The 15,765-nt window shown below is 48.8% G+C and overlaps 1 protein-coding gene across 1 annotated transcript in view; it reads right to left on the bottom strand.

The window, feature by feature from the left end:
- Window positions 1-15,765, bottom strand: part of DGLUCY (D-glutamate cyclase) — a 99,097-nt gene that overhangs the window by 37,194 nt on the left and 46,138 nt on the right. Inside the window, 6 exon segments of the mRNA XM_082450893.1 lie at window positions 3,009-3,212; window positions 5,838-5,960; window positions 7,116-7,161; window positions 7,163-7,267; window positions 9,758-9,956; window positions 11,839-11,992. Coding sequence (XP_082307019.1) covers window positions 3,009-3,212; window positions 5,838-5,960; window positions 7,116-7,161; window positions 7,163-7,267; window positions 9,758-9,956; window positions 11,839-11,992 — 831 coding nt within the window.

Raw genomic sequence — 15,765 nt, forward strand, 5'->3', positions numbered from 1 at the left:
AGAGCAGACCCTAAGACGAGGGCTTGGGGGCAGGTATTTCAGTGGAGAGGGAGCCCAGGAAAGAAGGCAGAAGTGGGAGGAAGTGAAAAGCCGCAAAAGGATGTGTGAGTGAGCAGGTTAACTCCGAAGGCAATGGCGGCTCAATCCTGCTTGCGATCCCCTAAGAAGCCAAGCGGTAGCCCCTGGGGACTGTCCTGCCAGAGGACAGGGAGCTCCTGCCAGAGGACAGGGAGACTGAGCAGTACACACGAGCTCTGCCCCCTACTGGCTGAAGGCTGCCTGTCGGGGCGTTGACTCCCCGGCACTTCTGGGCTGCGCCTGCCCTCCTGGAGAAGCAGAGAGACCCGAGGCCCAGGTGGAAAGCTGATGTGCTGGGAACCGCCCACTGCAGCTGCAGTGAACCTGGGGGGGTGGGGTGGGGGTGGGTGGGGGTGGGTGGGTTGGGCCGGGCACCAGCTACATCTTACAGACGCCACCGTGGCTTCCAAGCCAGTCCCAGAAGGCAGCACAGCCTCCAGACTCTCATCACATACCATTGTGCCTTTGTCCATGCTCAGGCCACCTCAGGGCGTATCTGTGCCATGGAAGGGGGGGATGTGACTTAGAACTCCCACCCCAGCTGCAGCTGAAATGAGAGGGGGGCCTAAGGGACGCAGGGGGAGTCAACTTGCATTCGATGTACCTGGACAATGTGGAGGGACACAGGGTGTGGATTCTGGTTATGGAGGAACAGCTCCAGATTCAGCATCTGGAAACGTACATTCAAGTCCAGGCACTGGCACATCACAGCTGTGTGACCTTGGCCTCGTCCCTTGATTGCTCTGAACATCAGTTTTCCTACATGGAGCTGGGGGTGGTCCAGGTGGAGGAAGGCTGTGAGGCAAGGGCCCCTCACGTACTGCCCGTGGGAGTGGAAACGGGAACATTTGTCTGGAGGGTGATTTGTACCTTAGATTTGTACACTCCGCTGGAACCAGCAATTCACTTCTAGGAATTTATCCTAATAAAGTGATCATGGGTATGTACACAAATGTAGTCATAAGGATGTTCACTGCAGCATTGTTTGTGGTGTCAAATAATAGGCTATTAATAAAATGGTAGAACATTCATAAAATAGAATTCTATGCAAACACTATAAAGGATGTTGTGGTGATATTTAATGGTATAGAAGGATGTTCACAATATATTTAAAAGGGAAAGAAGCAAGTCCCAAAATAGTATCACAGTATGATTCCAATATATATATTGGAATATACATATATACGTGTGTGTGTGTGTATATATATATATATATATATATATATATATATATACACATTCAGTCTTATAGGTTCAAGACTGAAGAAAAAGAAAAAGACTTTAAGGGCAAACATAAAACTGTTAATAATGGTTAACTGTGATGCGATCCTGGTAATTTTTATTGCCTCTTTCATGTTTTCTGATGTTTCTACAATAAACATGAATTACTGTTGATAAGTGGGGAGAAGAATAACAACATCTTAAAAGAAAAAAATTGGAATGTAACCCATTTAATAGGATGTGGTGAGCACCGATAGAGAGAAGAGGGGAGAGAGACCTTTGCAGTCCATCCATCTACGATGATGTTATTAGCACAAACATTACCATTATAAACCTGCATTTCTTCATCTTCTCCAGGCACCTCAAATGCCAGCCAACGTCCTCTCAAAAATGACTGAGTGGCTCTATTACTATGCTCAGTGACTGGTGTTCAATACATGGCCATCAATCTTATACCTGCTTATTTAATACAGTGGGAATCAGAAGCCTCTGTTGTTCTTGAGGGTTAAAGACGTTCCTTGATAAACAATATTGGCACCTCTGGACAGTCATAAATCTGCCTATCCCCCAAGTCTCATGCTTCAAGCCTTGACACACAGTTCACCCAAGCACTGAGGGGGTTTCTGTGGACGACCTCCCAGATCATTTTGATCAAGCAACGGGAGCACTGTGTCTGCAGTAAATTTACTTCCCAGTTACTTTTTTATCTGAGCTAATGGCAGAGCTAATAATACATCTTCCCTCACGACGCTTGTACTAAGCCGGAGAGCCGTCAGCCTGGGTAAGAATGTTTGTGAGACAGAAAGTATTGCAGAATTTTTAAAAATATTCACCAAGGAGACCAACTATGTCAGAGACTCTGTGTATACACAGCCACGACTCTATGTATGTGTGTGTCCTGAAAGGTGCATCTGTAATGAGCAGATATCCCAAATTTACTGTGTGTTTGCATGTAAAGGAAACTGTGTTTTCTGCAGCATGAATGAATGAATGAGTGAATGAACGAACAACCTAACAAACAGACAAGCAGCTTTCAGCAAACCTCCTCCTATCTGGAACCAGCAGACCCCTACTGGACCCCACCAGCCCTGTCTCACGTCTAGAAAGTCAGAGGCTCTCAAACCACAGAAGGGCTATCTTCTGAGACGCCAAATACAATATACACGTCGGCTGCAAACTGTTGTGAGGTTGTCTCTGCAGGGTCCTGCCCCACCAAGGAGCCGCCAAGGAGGAGCAATCCAACCCCCCCTCCTATATCTGCTGCCCGGTGCACAAAATCTGGTCTACGCCCAACCCCGGGCAATGGCACAAAAGAAGACGATTAGGGACATTATTACGGAATGACGGATGACTTTGGTTAAATGGTGGCAGTTGACTACCTAGGAACCATTCCTCCCTTTTTCTTCCCTACTCAACCCCAATTTAGTTCTGGATGGGAACATGCCCACCTCCCAAACTCCCTCATACGTTTAGTGTTGAAAATTTGGGGGAAAAAACGAAGGAAGCAAAAATCATCCACAATCACGCTATCCAGAGATCATCACCGTTATTATTTTGGTGCATTTACTTCTTTTCCGGATTCATACACAGTATTAGCATTAAAAAAAAAATCATACTGTAGATACAGTTGGCATGTTGCTTTTTCCCCTGAACATTCATCAGTGATGAACTTCTCCAGGTCCTTGAGGTGTGACTGCTCGGTTTCTTACCTGGGTCGATGGCAATTATCATCTCCAGTTCTCTGATCTTCTGAGCGACTGAAGCTGACGCCATGCTGCAGTGCAAAGGATCCTGGGAAATGTGATGGACCTCTGGCATTCCCTCAGGGGTGAGACATCTGGCCGGAGCCGCTGTACCCTTCAGGTCAGTCATAACTGTGCAACCCGGTGCGCTGGTGAAAGCCAGTGGCATCTCTAAGGCACACAACAGGAGGGTCTGAGCCCAGACCACTTCATCAAACCCTGTCTATGCCCATCTAGCCCACCGTTAATGGGAAAGATGGCGCCCATGCCTTGACTTAGCCAACGGCACTCCTTAACCATTTGTTGGCACCAGGTCAGAACAAGCTGGCTTATGACTAAATCAAGTTCCACTTTAACGGGGGCCCCTGATTTTTAGGAAAGTGAAGATGGGTTGAGTGTGGGCAAAGAAGTGAGGTACCCACAGCTACAGTTGGGGCTCTAGGAGTTTCCATCAATGCAATCCCACGGATATCAGAAAGTACTTACTAACCCCTTACAACGCATCAAGCCATCTTGCTTTACTTTGCAGCAGTTGTTAGATCTGCTAACAAATAGTTGTCTCTGAACATAGCTTCTATTTTTCTCATGTCCTGTATATTTTGCTTTGGTTTATGCTAATTTTGTTCTCCCCCACTAGATTCTGGGCAACGGATGCTCTGTAGCATAGTTATTAAGACATGCCTTTGCATGGTGAACACACTTGAGCAGGAGATGTGACTTTATCCTCTCTAAACCTGTTTCTTCAACTGTAAAATAATGATAATCCCTCATCTGGTTGTTGTCAGAAGTGAACTGGAAAATGCACATAACAGTGTTTAGCAAAGTGCCTGGTCCAGTGTAAGCCCTCGGTATAAGTGATGGTTTGCATTATTGAACCAGGGGCTGTATTTTATCCATTCTCATGTCCTTGTGCCTGGCCTGTTAGGTGCTTAATCCTCACTATAACTTAATTTAGACATTCTGCTTTCTTCAGTGTCATTAGGATCCTTGAGTACTCTAACCCCACTCAGCTGTATATTCCCAGAGAAGAGGGACCATTGCTTATCCATCTCACAAGTGCACACAATAAGTGCTCAATAAATGTAGACAGGAATTGAGTAAGTAACAACGTCTTGGATTTCACAGGAAACTAAAATTTCTCAGCTCTAACAGAAAGCCAAAGTCAGCAACACTTCAGAAGGAAAACCTACTGACAGATGCGTCAAGCATTCTAACTTAACTTTCAGCTGCGATAAAAAGTGGAAGAACTAAGGATTTCGATGAATGCAATTGTCTTTCTGTGTTTGGGGCAGAACCTAAAACTGGTCACTCTGAAGCCATCACACACTAGAACAGTCAGCTCGAAGTGTGACATGGGGTTTTGGCCCGTCTGTTGTGAGATGTGCAGCAATTAATCTATTGCTAATAGAAGTTTAAATATAGAAGTTTGAGCATGATTTTGATAAATTAGAAAGATTCAAGGTGGTCCTTGACCAATGATGTCATTTGTTCTCATTTACAATCAAATAGGCTATCGCAAGTCAGAACTGAAGGGCTGGGCTTCCCTGGTGGTGCAGTGGTTGAGAATCTGCCTGCCAATGCAGGGGACACGGGTTTGAGCCCTGGTCCAGGAAGATCCCACATGCCGCAGAGCAACTAGGCCCGTGAGCCACAACTACTGAGCCTGCGTGTCTGGAGCCTGTGCTCTGCAACAAGAGAGGCCACGATAGTGAGAGGCCCGCGCACCGCGATGAAGAGTGGCCCCCGCTGGCCACAACTAGAGAAAGCCCTCGCACAGAAACGGAGACCCAACACAGCCAAAAATAAATAAATAAATAAATTAATTAAAAAAAAAAGAACTGAAGGGCTATCGTGTGCTGGGATTCCAGCTGCAGTGACAGCTCTTCTGCAGGGCATCCCCCTGGCAGGGGACAGGAGAGGGCTGAGACCATCGTGCAGGAGGATATTTACTGTGGGTGTGTGGATGTGTGTACACACATGAGCACACACACACTTGTAAATGACCACAAGCTCCCTGAGAACTGCATCTTGTCTCCTGCAGCATTTATTCCTAAGATCTGGGCACAGAAGGCTCCCAATACATTTGTGTGAATAAACGAATAGAATCCCCTGGATCTTGGTGTTTATGCCCTATCACCATATTAGAGATAATCTTCCCCTATCATGAGGCCATTCTAATAGCTAAGCACCCATGAATGCTTTAAAAATAAATTGAAAGTAGCACTAAATTCTATTATTTGTAGTGCAAGCCAGGCTGACCTGGCTAGAATCTTCCTCTGTCTACAACAATGGGCTGCAACAGTTATTTTTAATGTCTCTGTCACATCCTTACCTTACTGTGTGCTAGTTAGGGGGCCCTCGTGTGCCGCTTCAGTGTAATATCACCCTCGGCCTTTGAAAATAATGGACCGATGGTATTGCTTTCAAACACCTGGCAAATACCACGTGAAATGCTTTGCTTAATGGAGTTGCTTGCCTTCACCTTTGCTTTCAAAGCCCCACCAACCTCCAAGATGTCTCAAAATATCAAGCAAAACTTTGGCGCTTCTGTTAGATTGGACTGTGAGCCTTCCACTGATAGAAACATATTTGAGCTGAAAGACAAGCTGCTCTGGTGAGACCCAGCACTGGGATGAAAAGAAAGCAGTCAGAGGGATCTATGCTGTGGGCTATAGGCCTGTGTTTTATGACTTTATTCCTTAAGTCATTGCACCATAAGCCTATGCATTCAGGAACTGGAAACCCACCCGATTCCCTCCTAGGTCAGAGTAACAGCCCCCTTAAGCCCAGACGTACTGCAGGCGCTGACAGCTTCGAGACTGGTCAGCTGAGAAGGCCAGAACACTGCAACATGCCCTGGCTGACACACCACAGGCTCCCCGAAGTCAGGTTTGGAAAGATCTTTGATACCCAACGGTTCTGCAGATGGAAGAAGAAAGTGAATTCCACTGGGTCCTGCACTGGCTGGTACTATCTGATTGGAACATGTTGAGTAGTTTATGGTTCTTTCTCCAAGAGCAACTCTAGCCACAGAACCACTGTAAATTGGAGAAGTCCGGGGAGGAGACCAGGAATCGGGACTTTACCAACCCAGAATGCTTGCTGACTTCTAATCCATTTTGAGGGGCATAGTTTCAGAGCACGGAATCTTAAATGCTTGGTGTGATTGTTGGAGGAGACTAGGGGGTATTTAGTCCAACACTGTCATCATACAGATTGCAATTTTGAGTTTATCTTGGTACAGACTGAGTCACATAACCTTGACAGAAACTCTGTTGCCTGACAACCAACAGCGTCCCTACCTCTGGCCAGATATCAGAGCGCTCACGAAGACAGCAAAGATGGATGTATTGGGTTCAATTCATCCCACTAACGATAAAACTGCCAACACTCTGCTTTGGGTGGTCCTGAGACCATCCTTCTGTGAGGGCAGTGACAAGTTCTGATTGCATTTTTACAGAAGGCCGGGCTTTGTCTGATTCTGTTAAGCAGTTGAGCGAGTTCAATTACGCTGAACTCTGACTTTCACCCAAGACCCAATCCCAAGCCCTCATCAGGCCCTCTGAGAGCCTCCAAGAGGCCTGGGAAGCTTCCATGCTTGGATCTGCTCACTTGCCATCAGATTGAGTTAATACACTGGGGATCAATGGCTTTCGGTTCAAGTTAACATTTGGAAGGAAGCCGTCCCCTGCCCAGATATGCCACTGAACAATAGCCTAGATTAGCGGTTACTATGATTTCAAATTTCAAGACAAATAGCTCTGCTGACATCCTCCACCACCTGCTTCCCCCACCCCCGGTTCACTTGAAGTTCACAGGGACTAATGGATGAGGCTGGCTATTCTGCCAAGGGCATCACCTTCAAACCTGAAGGGCACCTGCAAACCCAGCCCTAGTGCTACTGCAGGAATCTGGGTCTTGTCCCAGGGCCTTAACCCCCAGGACCGCAACCCCCAGGACCACTGGGAGAGAGGAGGACAAGTCAGGGGAACTCAGGAACACAGGAAGTTCCCGTCTTCTCAGGCAGAAGTCCACGTGCAGCTGTCAGAATCATGAACGAGAGTGGACACTGACCTGGGTCGCCAATGTGAACCGGCTGTCCGTGCTCACCTCCCATGGAAGCAACAGGCCCGCACCAGCCGTTCCAGTTTGTCCTTGGGAACGGGCCTCATTGTGACCACCAGAGGGCAGCAAAAGCTAGCAATGGTGGCACAAGGCACCTCTGTCTGCCGAGAAATCAAGTGAAATAATGTTAAAACATAGAATTAGCACAGATCAAAGCCCTCAGGACCAAGAGTTCAAAGCAGCTCAGTGAAGGAGGAGGTCCAAGTAGCCATCATAAAAATATAGCTTCTACTTTTATGTGACATAGAGATGAGGAAGGTTGCTGGTAATTATTGGTCTAAAACAGAGAATCTTAATTTTGTACTCACCCTGGACCCCTTTGGAAGTCTGGTGCAGCTATGGACCTGCACAGAAGTAGTATTTTTAACTGTGTAAAAGGAAATGCATAGGATTACAAAGGAAACCAATGATGCTGCAAATGCAGTTATCAGATTATGAAAAAATTACGATACGGTGATAGGTATGCTCCTTCATGTGCAACTCAAGCAAGGAACAAGATGGCAGACCTACCCTTGGAATTTTGAAGTAGTGATCAACATACGGGATATCTTTGAGATGTCAGGAAGGACTGCAGTGTGACATGAGCATGTCTGTGATTTCTTTGGGCAGCCACCAAATCACAGGGTCTGCTGACGTGGTGCTGTTTTCTTTTTCTTTACAATCATAATGGAAGGAAACACTCAATTTCAGTTCGAGGCTATGAAAATAAAAATGCAAATTTTTTTCCCACCCAATTTCATGGACCCTCTGAATTTTCTCTACAGACCTCAAGGGGCCCGTGAACACAAATGAAGACCTCTAGGAGAATCAGAGGCAGAGGGTCCCCAGTAAGCAGGAACCTCAAAGAAAGCCCCAGGGTCTCCTCTGCCCCATGAGTCCACAGACCCCACTGAGCCCTGCCCACTCCTCCTGCCTCAGTAGAAGCTGTCCAGGATGACCTGTGTGACTTTCCCTGCTTATGTTGGGTTTTTTTTCCCCCTGAATGTTTTCTGGTCCCTGTAGTGGGGCTTATGAAAGCTTCAGGCCATGGCCAGGAGGTTATACCACTGGGCCAGTCTTGGCAGCTGCCGGAAGGGCGTGCTGTTAGTACCCTGTCAGTAGCACGATGAAACTCTGATGTGCCTTCCAGGTTGATGTCTGAAGAACAGCACTGAGGAGGGAGCACATGCCAGGGACACTCACAAGGGAGCGGCAGCACTCCTCAAGGCCAAGGCGCTTCCTTCTGGGGGACTCCCTGCATCCCCTCAAGGCCGCCAACTGAATCCATGATGGCAGCCTGGCCATTTCTCCCAGCAGCCAACGGGCAGAGGCATCGGTGCGAAACAGAAAGCTATCTGGTAACCACTGGGACGGTGAGGTGTGGTTAGACCATGGTTCTGCAGAGCACTTCCTGTGGGCAGCAATGGGCACCTCTGTGCAAAGCATCTTGTAATTGTCACACCTCCACTATGGGCATTTTACAGATGGGAGCTGGGAGTCCTGGGTTCCAGCCTGGCTTTGGGATTTAGGCAAGTCCCTGTCTCGAGCCTCAGCTTCTGCATCTAAAATGAAAGGCTGGCCAGGATGAGCCGCGAGGCCCTCCCGGCTCCTACCTGCCACAAACAGCGGTGTGTTCCAGGGCCAGCCCTGCAGGGGCCCAGCCAGCAGCTGCGGTTCTGGCCTCCCCACCTCCCCCCCCCACCTTCCCAACCATCAAGAAAGCCGCTCAGACACACATTTCACACATGAAAAGCAGCACACACCGTGGGCAGCCTTGTTTCTCATCAGAGGCAGCCTGGGCCCCTCTGGCAGGAGCCCAAACCAGGCAGGTTTTAATAAATGTCTCAGGCCCAAGACGAAATCTCCAATCTGCATCCTCCGTAAAGAAACCTGGGGCCGGCTGTTGACACTGGCCGCCCATCCATCCCGCAGAGCACATTCCCAGACTTCACACAAGTGTCCAGAAGGGGTCAGGGGAATGAGGGATCTGGTTCTCCTCTCCCCCCATCTCCCTACCCCGTGACAAGCAGTGGCTGGAACAAAACCTCAAAAACACAGCAGGGAGGTGGCCCCATGGCGGGCACGTCCCCCGAGAGGCAGACACTCTGCATTAGTGACCACCAGCGGCCGCCTCTGGCCAAGAACATGACCCAGCTTTCCTGACAGAGACATGACCTAGCAGCTAACAGCCTGGCCAAGGCTCTGCCACAAATCCCTGGGCATTTACCCAGCCAGGCGCGCTCTCCCCGCTGCCAGGGAGCTTTTTCAAAAATCTCACTGAGGTGCCCGAAGTTAAAGGAGCCAGACAAATTCCAAACAGGTTTGGTTTACACAGCACAATGATCTGTCCGGAAGGGCTTGACTCGCACTCCCAAGGGCATGCTGGGAGCTCACAGCGGTCCCAGAGGTGGGCAGGGGAGAGGCTGGTGGTCCCATTTTCCAGATGAGGAAAAAAAGCCCAGAGAGGTTAACCGCTTGTCCTGGGTTGCCCAGCTAGAAAGTGGCCAGAGCTTAGGTCTCTTGCCTCCTGCACCATTGTTCTCCCCACTGCAGGAAAATACAAGATGACCCACGTTCTCAAGTCATTCCGCCCCTGTGGATTGCGTCCCTACCTTGTATGCACCCATGTGGCCGTGGCCTGCTGAGTCCCTTCTGGGGAGTCCCCCCTTCTCCCAGGCCCCTTCCAGGGAGAAGCTGCTGCCCAGGAGGAAGGCCACCATGGCCTTCAGCTGCTCCAAGGACTCGTCCAGCGAGGTCAGGCTGCCCGTGCAGGTGCCGAACTCATACTTCCAGAACCGGGGACAGCCCGTCCTGGAGACACGAGGGAAAGCGCATAGGCCCCCAGACTCGGTATGGACTCTGACAAGGCATTTTTAAAAAGGACTGGGGAGGGAGGAGAGGACACCTGGGGCTGAAATCGCAGACGCCAGCACCAAGGTGGTGAACACAGTTTCGGGCAGGGGCCCTTGTTGGCATCCTTCAACATCCTTCATCCTTTCCAGACTGGAAACTATCAAATCAGCATGAATATACTGTAGCCCCTGCCTCTACCCTATTATCTTTCCTGTAACCTCAACCCGAAACCAGCCAAACCAGCAAGAAAAAGACAATGGCGCCCTCTCTGCCATCGAGGCGCGGCCCGCAGACCAAAGGGACGAGGACGGTCTCAGCGCTAGCAGTGGAAAGGCCTTTCTCTGCTTTCTTAGAGAAACTCCTCCACAGGGTTGAAAGTCTTTAGTTATAAGCCTATTCTTCATTCACTCCAAAACCATTTTGCTGAGTCGCTCCTCCGTGCCAGGCACAGGCCAGGTGATGGGCTATAGTGATGGAGAGGATAACGGCCAGCCTTTAAGAAGCTTGAAATCCTACAGTGGCAGGCGAGACTCCACTGAAATCAGATGCTAGCATTACAGAACAGTGAGTGCTAACTGCCTAGATAGAGGAGTGACTCAGAGAAGGGAGAAATCCATTCTCTCCCACAAATGGGGAGATGCTGGAGCTGGGTCCTAAAGGCTGAATAGGAGTTCACCAGTTGGAAAAGGGAAGAAAGCACATCCTAGGCAGAGGGAGCAGGCTGTGAGCAGCATGGAGGCATCAAGCCCCTAAAAGCCGCTGAGATGGCAGCATGGGAGGGGCTAGTAAAGGAGTTGACCTCGGACCCAGGTGGGGCTCTGAAGGACCCTCCCACCCCTGGAGTCCACAAATGATAACAGAAGGATGTTCCTGGGAACTTTTTCTCTGAGGAGACGGTTGGGGATGACTGGACTGTCGGAGGGGGTAGGTACTGAGCCAGGGCCTGGTCACTACAGGCCTGATATCAAGTAAGGTACAAGCCACAGGAAGGCACCAAAGAACTTTTTTTTAAAAAAATATTTTATTTATGTATGTATGTATGTATTTGGTTGTGCTGGGTCTTAGGAGCTCCTTAGTTGTGGCATGTGGGCTTCTTAGTTGCGGCATGCATGTGGGATCTAGTTCCCTGACCAGGGATCGAACCTGGGCCCCCTGCATTGCATGCGTGAAATCTTAACCACTGCGCCACCAGTGAAGTCCCTATACCGAAGAACTTTGAACGAGGGAGTCACGTGATCAGATGTAGAAAAAGTCACTCCAGTGGGAGTGAAGATGGGGATGGGGTGGGAGAATAGGAGAGGGAAAGAGTGGGACACGGAGAACAGTTAAGACGTCACAGGATTTTAGGAGAGAGATGTGAGCCTGAGCTAGGAGGGCAGGAGAAATGTGGGCTCCCCAAGTGCTACTATGGAAGCAGAATCAGTAGGGCCATTTATTCCATATGTTGTATTTTAAAAGTCTGGGAGAACATTCATGACAGTATTAACAATGTCTGTCTCTGGACGTAATTGCAGGTGGTTTTATTTCCTTCTTAATCCTGTGGAGTCAGGTTTCTAGCTTGGGTGATGAAGTGGACGGATGGCAGTGCCAGTGGGATCTGTCCAGGGCTGGACTTTCTTGGTGGTCCCAAAGATTTTCCCCAGGGCAGGGGCAGGGGACAGGGTTAGGAGTGGACATGCGAAGACGGCAGCCCCTTCCAAAGCAACAGTCATGAGTGAGGCTCCGTGCCAGGCACCATGGGGTCCCCGAGGCTGGACAAAGAGGTCCCTGGTGACAGACACACCTGGCTGCAGCATCTGGCCACTCCCAAGCTTTAACCCCGAAAACTCAGGTTTTTTACCTGGTACCTGGGACAGCATCCAGGGCAGGCAACGTCCACTTGCCTGGCTCACTTTGGCCCAGCAGCGGCAGAGGGCCACTGTTGACCTGGCAGAACTTTTCAAAGGCCGGAGCAAGGGACCTGGGCAGGACCACCACACTGGCTGGCTGGAGCCCTGGGTTTGGTGAGAGAAGGGAAGAATGCAGTCAGTTCCTTCCTGTAGAGCCTTTTTAATTTAACTTCTTATTGAAGCGTAACATACACACAGAAAAACGCACATACGTGTACAGCTTGATAACTTTCACGAAATGAACACACCCATGGAACCGGCATCCAGGTCAAGACACAGAGTGTTACCAGCATCCCAGGACCCCCTGTGCCCCCTCTGGTCATCATCCTCCACACCCCCCCACAGGGATAGCCACTGCCCTGACTTCTAACACCACAGATTACTTTTGCCTGTTCCTCGTACATGTTCTTCCTAGAACGGAATCATAGAGTATGTGTCTTTTGAGTCTACCTTCCTTCACTCACCAATAGTGGGTTCATTCTCATTGCTCTGTGGTATACTCATTACTACAATGCATTTACCTAAAACTATTGCTGATGGATATTTGAATCGCTTCCAGTGTCAGGTTATTACAAATGGTGCCTCCGTGAACATTTTAGTACATGCATTTTGGGCACACATGTGCACAGTTCTGTTTGGCGCATACCTACGGTTGTAGGAAATATAATTGCTCAGCTTTAGTAGATACTGCCAAGCAGGTTCCAAAGTGTTTGTGATATTGACCAGGGTTCTTGGCCTTCCCCAATCAATAGAAATTGATAAGAGACCAATCAAGAAATTCCGGGGCCCCTTTATTGGGGTCCCTGCGGCCGCAGGAGGGAACGAAAATAAGTAACAGGTTCCCTTGCTCGCTCCCCGAGGCAGGGTAATCTGGTTCCTTATGTGGGGTGAGGGTAGGGGTGTGTCCAGGGGCTGGGCCAGAGCGGTGGCTTAGGTGTTTCGCCCACCCTTTTGGTGGTGTTGAGTGCAGGGGGCATGCACAGTACCCTGCTTTTGCTCCTGACACCCTGTTTTTGCTCCCAGCTCTTCAGAAGTGGCAGCTGGGTTTTTTGGTCTTTTTGTATCTTTTGTCCAGAATTTGCCCCAACTGCGCATGCACACAGTTATTTTTAGTCTTTCTAGTTTCTTTGCATTTTGTAGCCCGAGGAGACGTTTGTCCAGGTGTAAGCATTGCAGCACTGCAGCAAATGGTCCCAGGTCCCAGCCTATCTCGGTTGTACCGGTTTATACCCCCACCAGCGGCGTGTGAGTTCTTGGTTGTTCCATATCCTCTTCAACACTTGGTATTGCCTGCCTTTTTCATTCCAGCCTTTCCAGTGGCATCGAACTGTGGTTTCAATTTGCATCCCCCTGATGAGTAATGCAGATGAGTGCCTTTTTGTATGCTTTATTGGCCATTTGGGTATCCTTTTTTGGGAGAGAGACTGTTCACTTCTTTTGTCTGGGCAGGTTCTTAACTGAGCAGGCTCAGAATCCTCGACTCTTCTCCAAAGAGATAGTCTTACTGGAGTTTGAGAGGAAGACCGCCACGTGCACGCCACAATCTCCTCTGGGGGCAACCAGCCCACCTCTGGAATGGGAAGTCCTTTGGCTTTGGAGGTAAACAAACCTGAGTTTGAATCCTGATTCTGCCTCTGACCAGTGCTGTGACCCTGGGCTTGGTTTTCCCATGGATAAGATGGCAGTAATCATACCTGCCTCAAAGAGAACTCCTTGAGTCCTTTCCTGTATGTAAATTACCTAACACACAGGTATTTGGGAAGTAGGGGTTGGAGTTACATTCATTCAGTGAATCTTGTATAGACATTTAAAATTATGGTACAGAAGAAATATTTAAAGATATTAGAAGATATTTGGGATGTACCATTAAAGGAACATTACTAGGTACCAAAACATTATGTTCAGCATATTCTCCTTTTTAAAGGAGATAAGGGAAAGAACTAGAAGGAAACACATCTTCATGTTAATCACAGCTATCTCCACTGACAAGATTGTGGGTGATTTTAACTTTCTTCTTTGTGCTTTCCTCAATATTCTGAAATTTACGCAATAAATAGGTATCTGGAGGAAAACTGTAACTGCAGGAAAAACAAACAAGAAAAGTTATGTTTCAAAAAAAAGGACTATTTCCTTAAAAAAATAGATCATCCCAAAGAAAAATGTGCTCTTTTGGAGAAATAACCTTGGTGACAAATCTCCTACATGCCAGGTATGCTCTATCAACAAGTGGACATTTCTTTTCTGCAATAATACCTGTCAGCTAATATTTTCTGAGTGCTTATTATGTACCAGGATCTCTGTGCTAAGTAATTTACATGTGTAATCAATCATCTGTATTTTATACAAGAGGAGAGTAAGGCTCAGAGAGATGGAGAGACTTTCCCAGGGTTACACAGCTGGTATGTGGCACAGCCAGGATTCAAGCCTCAGACAGATGACCCCTGTGTCCCTCTCAGGTCACCACTGGGCTGCGGGCACGGGCCTCCCCTGGATGGGTCCACCACCACCTCCAGCATCTTCCTCCTTGGGCATGGGGTAGTGAAGCAGATGGGACCCTCTGCAGGGAAAGTCTGGGACTGGCTCCTGCTCTAACTGCCTGGAACTCATTACCTCAAACCCTACAGAGCCTGCCAATGCTACAGACTTTCCAAAGGAGGTCAAACTGAACACCCCCTCCCGCCCGCCGCTGCCGAAAGCCCAAGGAAGCTGGCTGCACGGCTCAAGCAAGCCCAGCATGCTCCAAAAATAATCTGGAGTGAGGGAAGGGAATTTGGCCAGCCTAGAGGCCTCCCATCCCCTACCCACCCCTTTCTTACCTCCGAAGCCTGTTTCAAGAGCAAACTGGATTAAGACCATAAATCACGAGGTATTATGTGCACAAAGCTTCTCTGTTTCCTTTTTAATTAAATGTACTTCAGAAGGCACTGTGTTTTGGTTTTGCTCATCTCTACTGCTGGTCATAGAAGGTCCCCGCATCGTCCCCATTAGTAACAGGACATGGAATAGAAGGCTCTGGGGTGCCTTTCTGGAGGGGCGGTGGACACACGAGGTGGGGCTACTTTATGCTCTGCTGTCTCGGGCTCCATCTAAGGTCACGACAGCTTTTTCTTTGTGGAGAGAAATGAAGTGAGTCCTCTGAGTCCTTTTACCCAAAAAGCAATGTTTTCCTTTTTTTTTTTTAAACTTAATAACAAGAGAAAAAAAAAAGAAGAAGAAGAAGAAGCAAGAGCCTTTTAATGTTCTTAATCTGATCTAAAGCCCTGGAAGACGTAGTCCCAAGCTGGAGAGCTCCAGCTGTTCCACAAAATGAGCTGCTTTCATTGTGGAGAATCCACGACAGACAGCAGCTGACGTGGGTCCCACACCTTATGTACATCAGCTCTGTGGGGAAGATTCCGTGGTTACTTTCAGTAATCGATGAGGCTCAGAGAGGTCACACAGTCTGCCCACGGCAACAGCCAGCGAGGAGCGACCTGCTCCCTTGGCCCCCCAAGGTTCTAGTGAGCAGGGTCGACCTGGTTGAGCTGGGGTTTGCTGGTCCATCATGTGTACTGTTACTTGCTGACTCTGTAAAGCACATTTCCCGGTATTCACATCATTGGGAGCCCCCTCCCCCTTGACGCTGGCCTGGGCCACATGATTTGCTGTGCTAACGGGACATTAGGAGGTGTGATGCAAGCAGAGGCTTGACATGTGCTTGTGCATTAGGGCTTGTCCTCTTGGAATATCTCCCATGGAGGCCTGAGCTACTGCGTAAAGAAGTTTGGCTTCCACTGCTAGAGGGGCTTCCTAGAGAGAGAAATGACAGGCTACCCCCAGTGGTTCCAGCCATCCCAGTGGACACTCCAGACATGTGAGGAGGAAGCCAGCTTGGTGGT

This window comes from Balaenoptera physalus, assembly GCF_965194825.1.
Source record: "Balaenoptera physalus genome assembly, chromosome: 2".
Classification (NCBI taxonomy): Eukaryota; Metazoa; Chordata; class Mammalia; order Artiodactyla; family Balaenopteridae; genus Balaenoptera; species Balaenoptera physalus.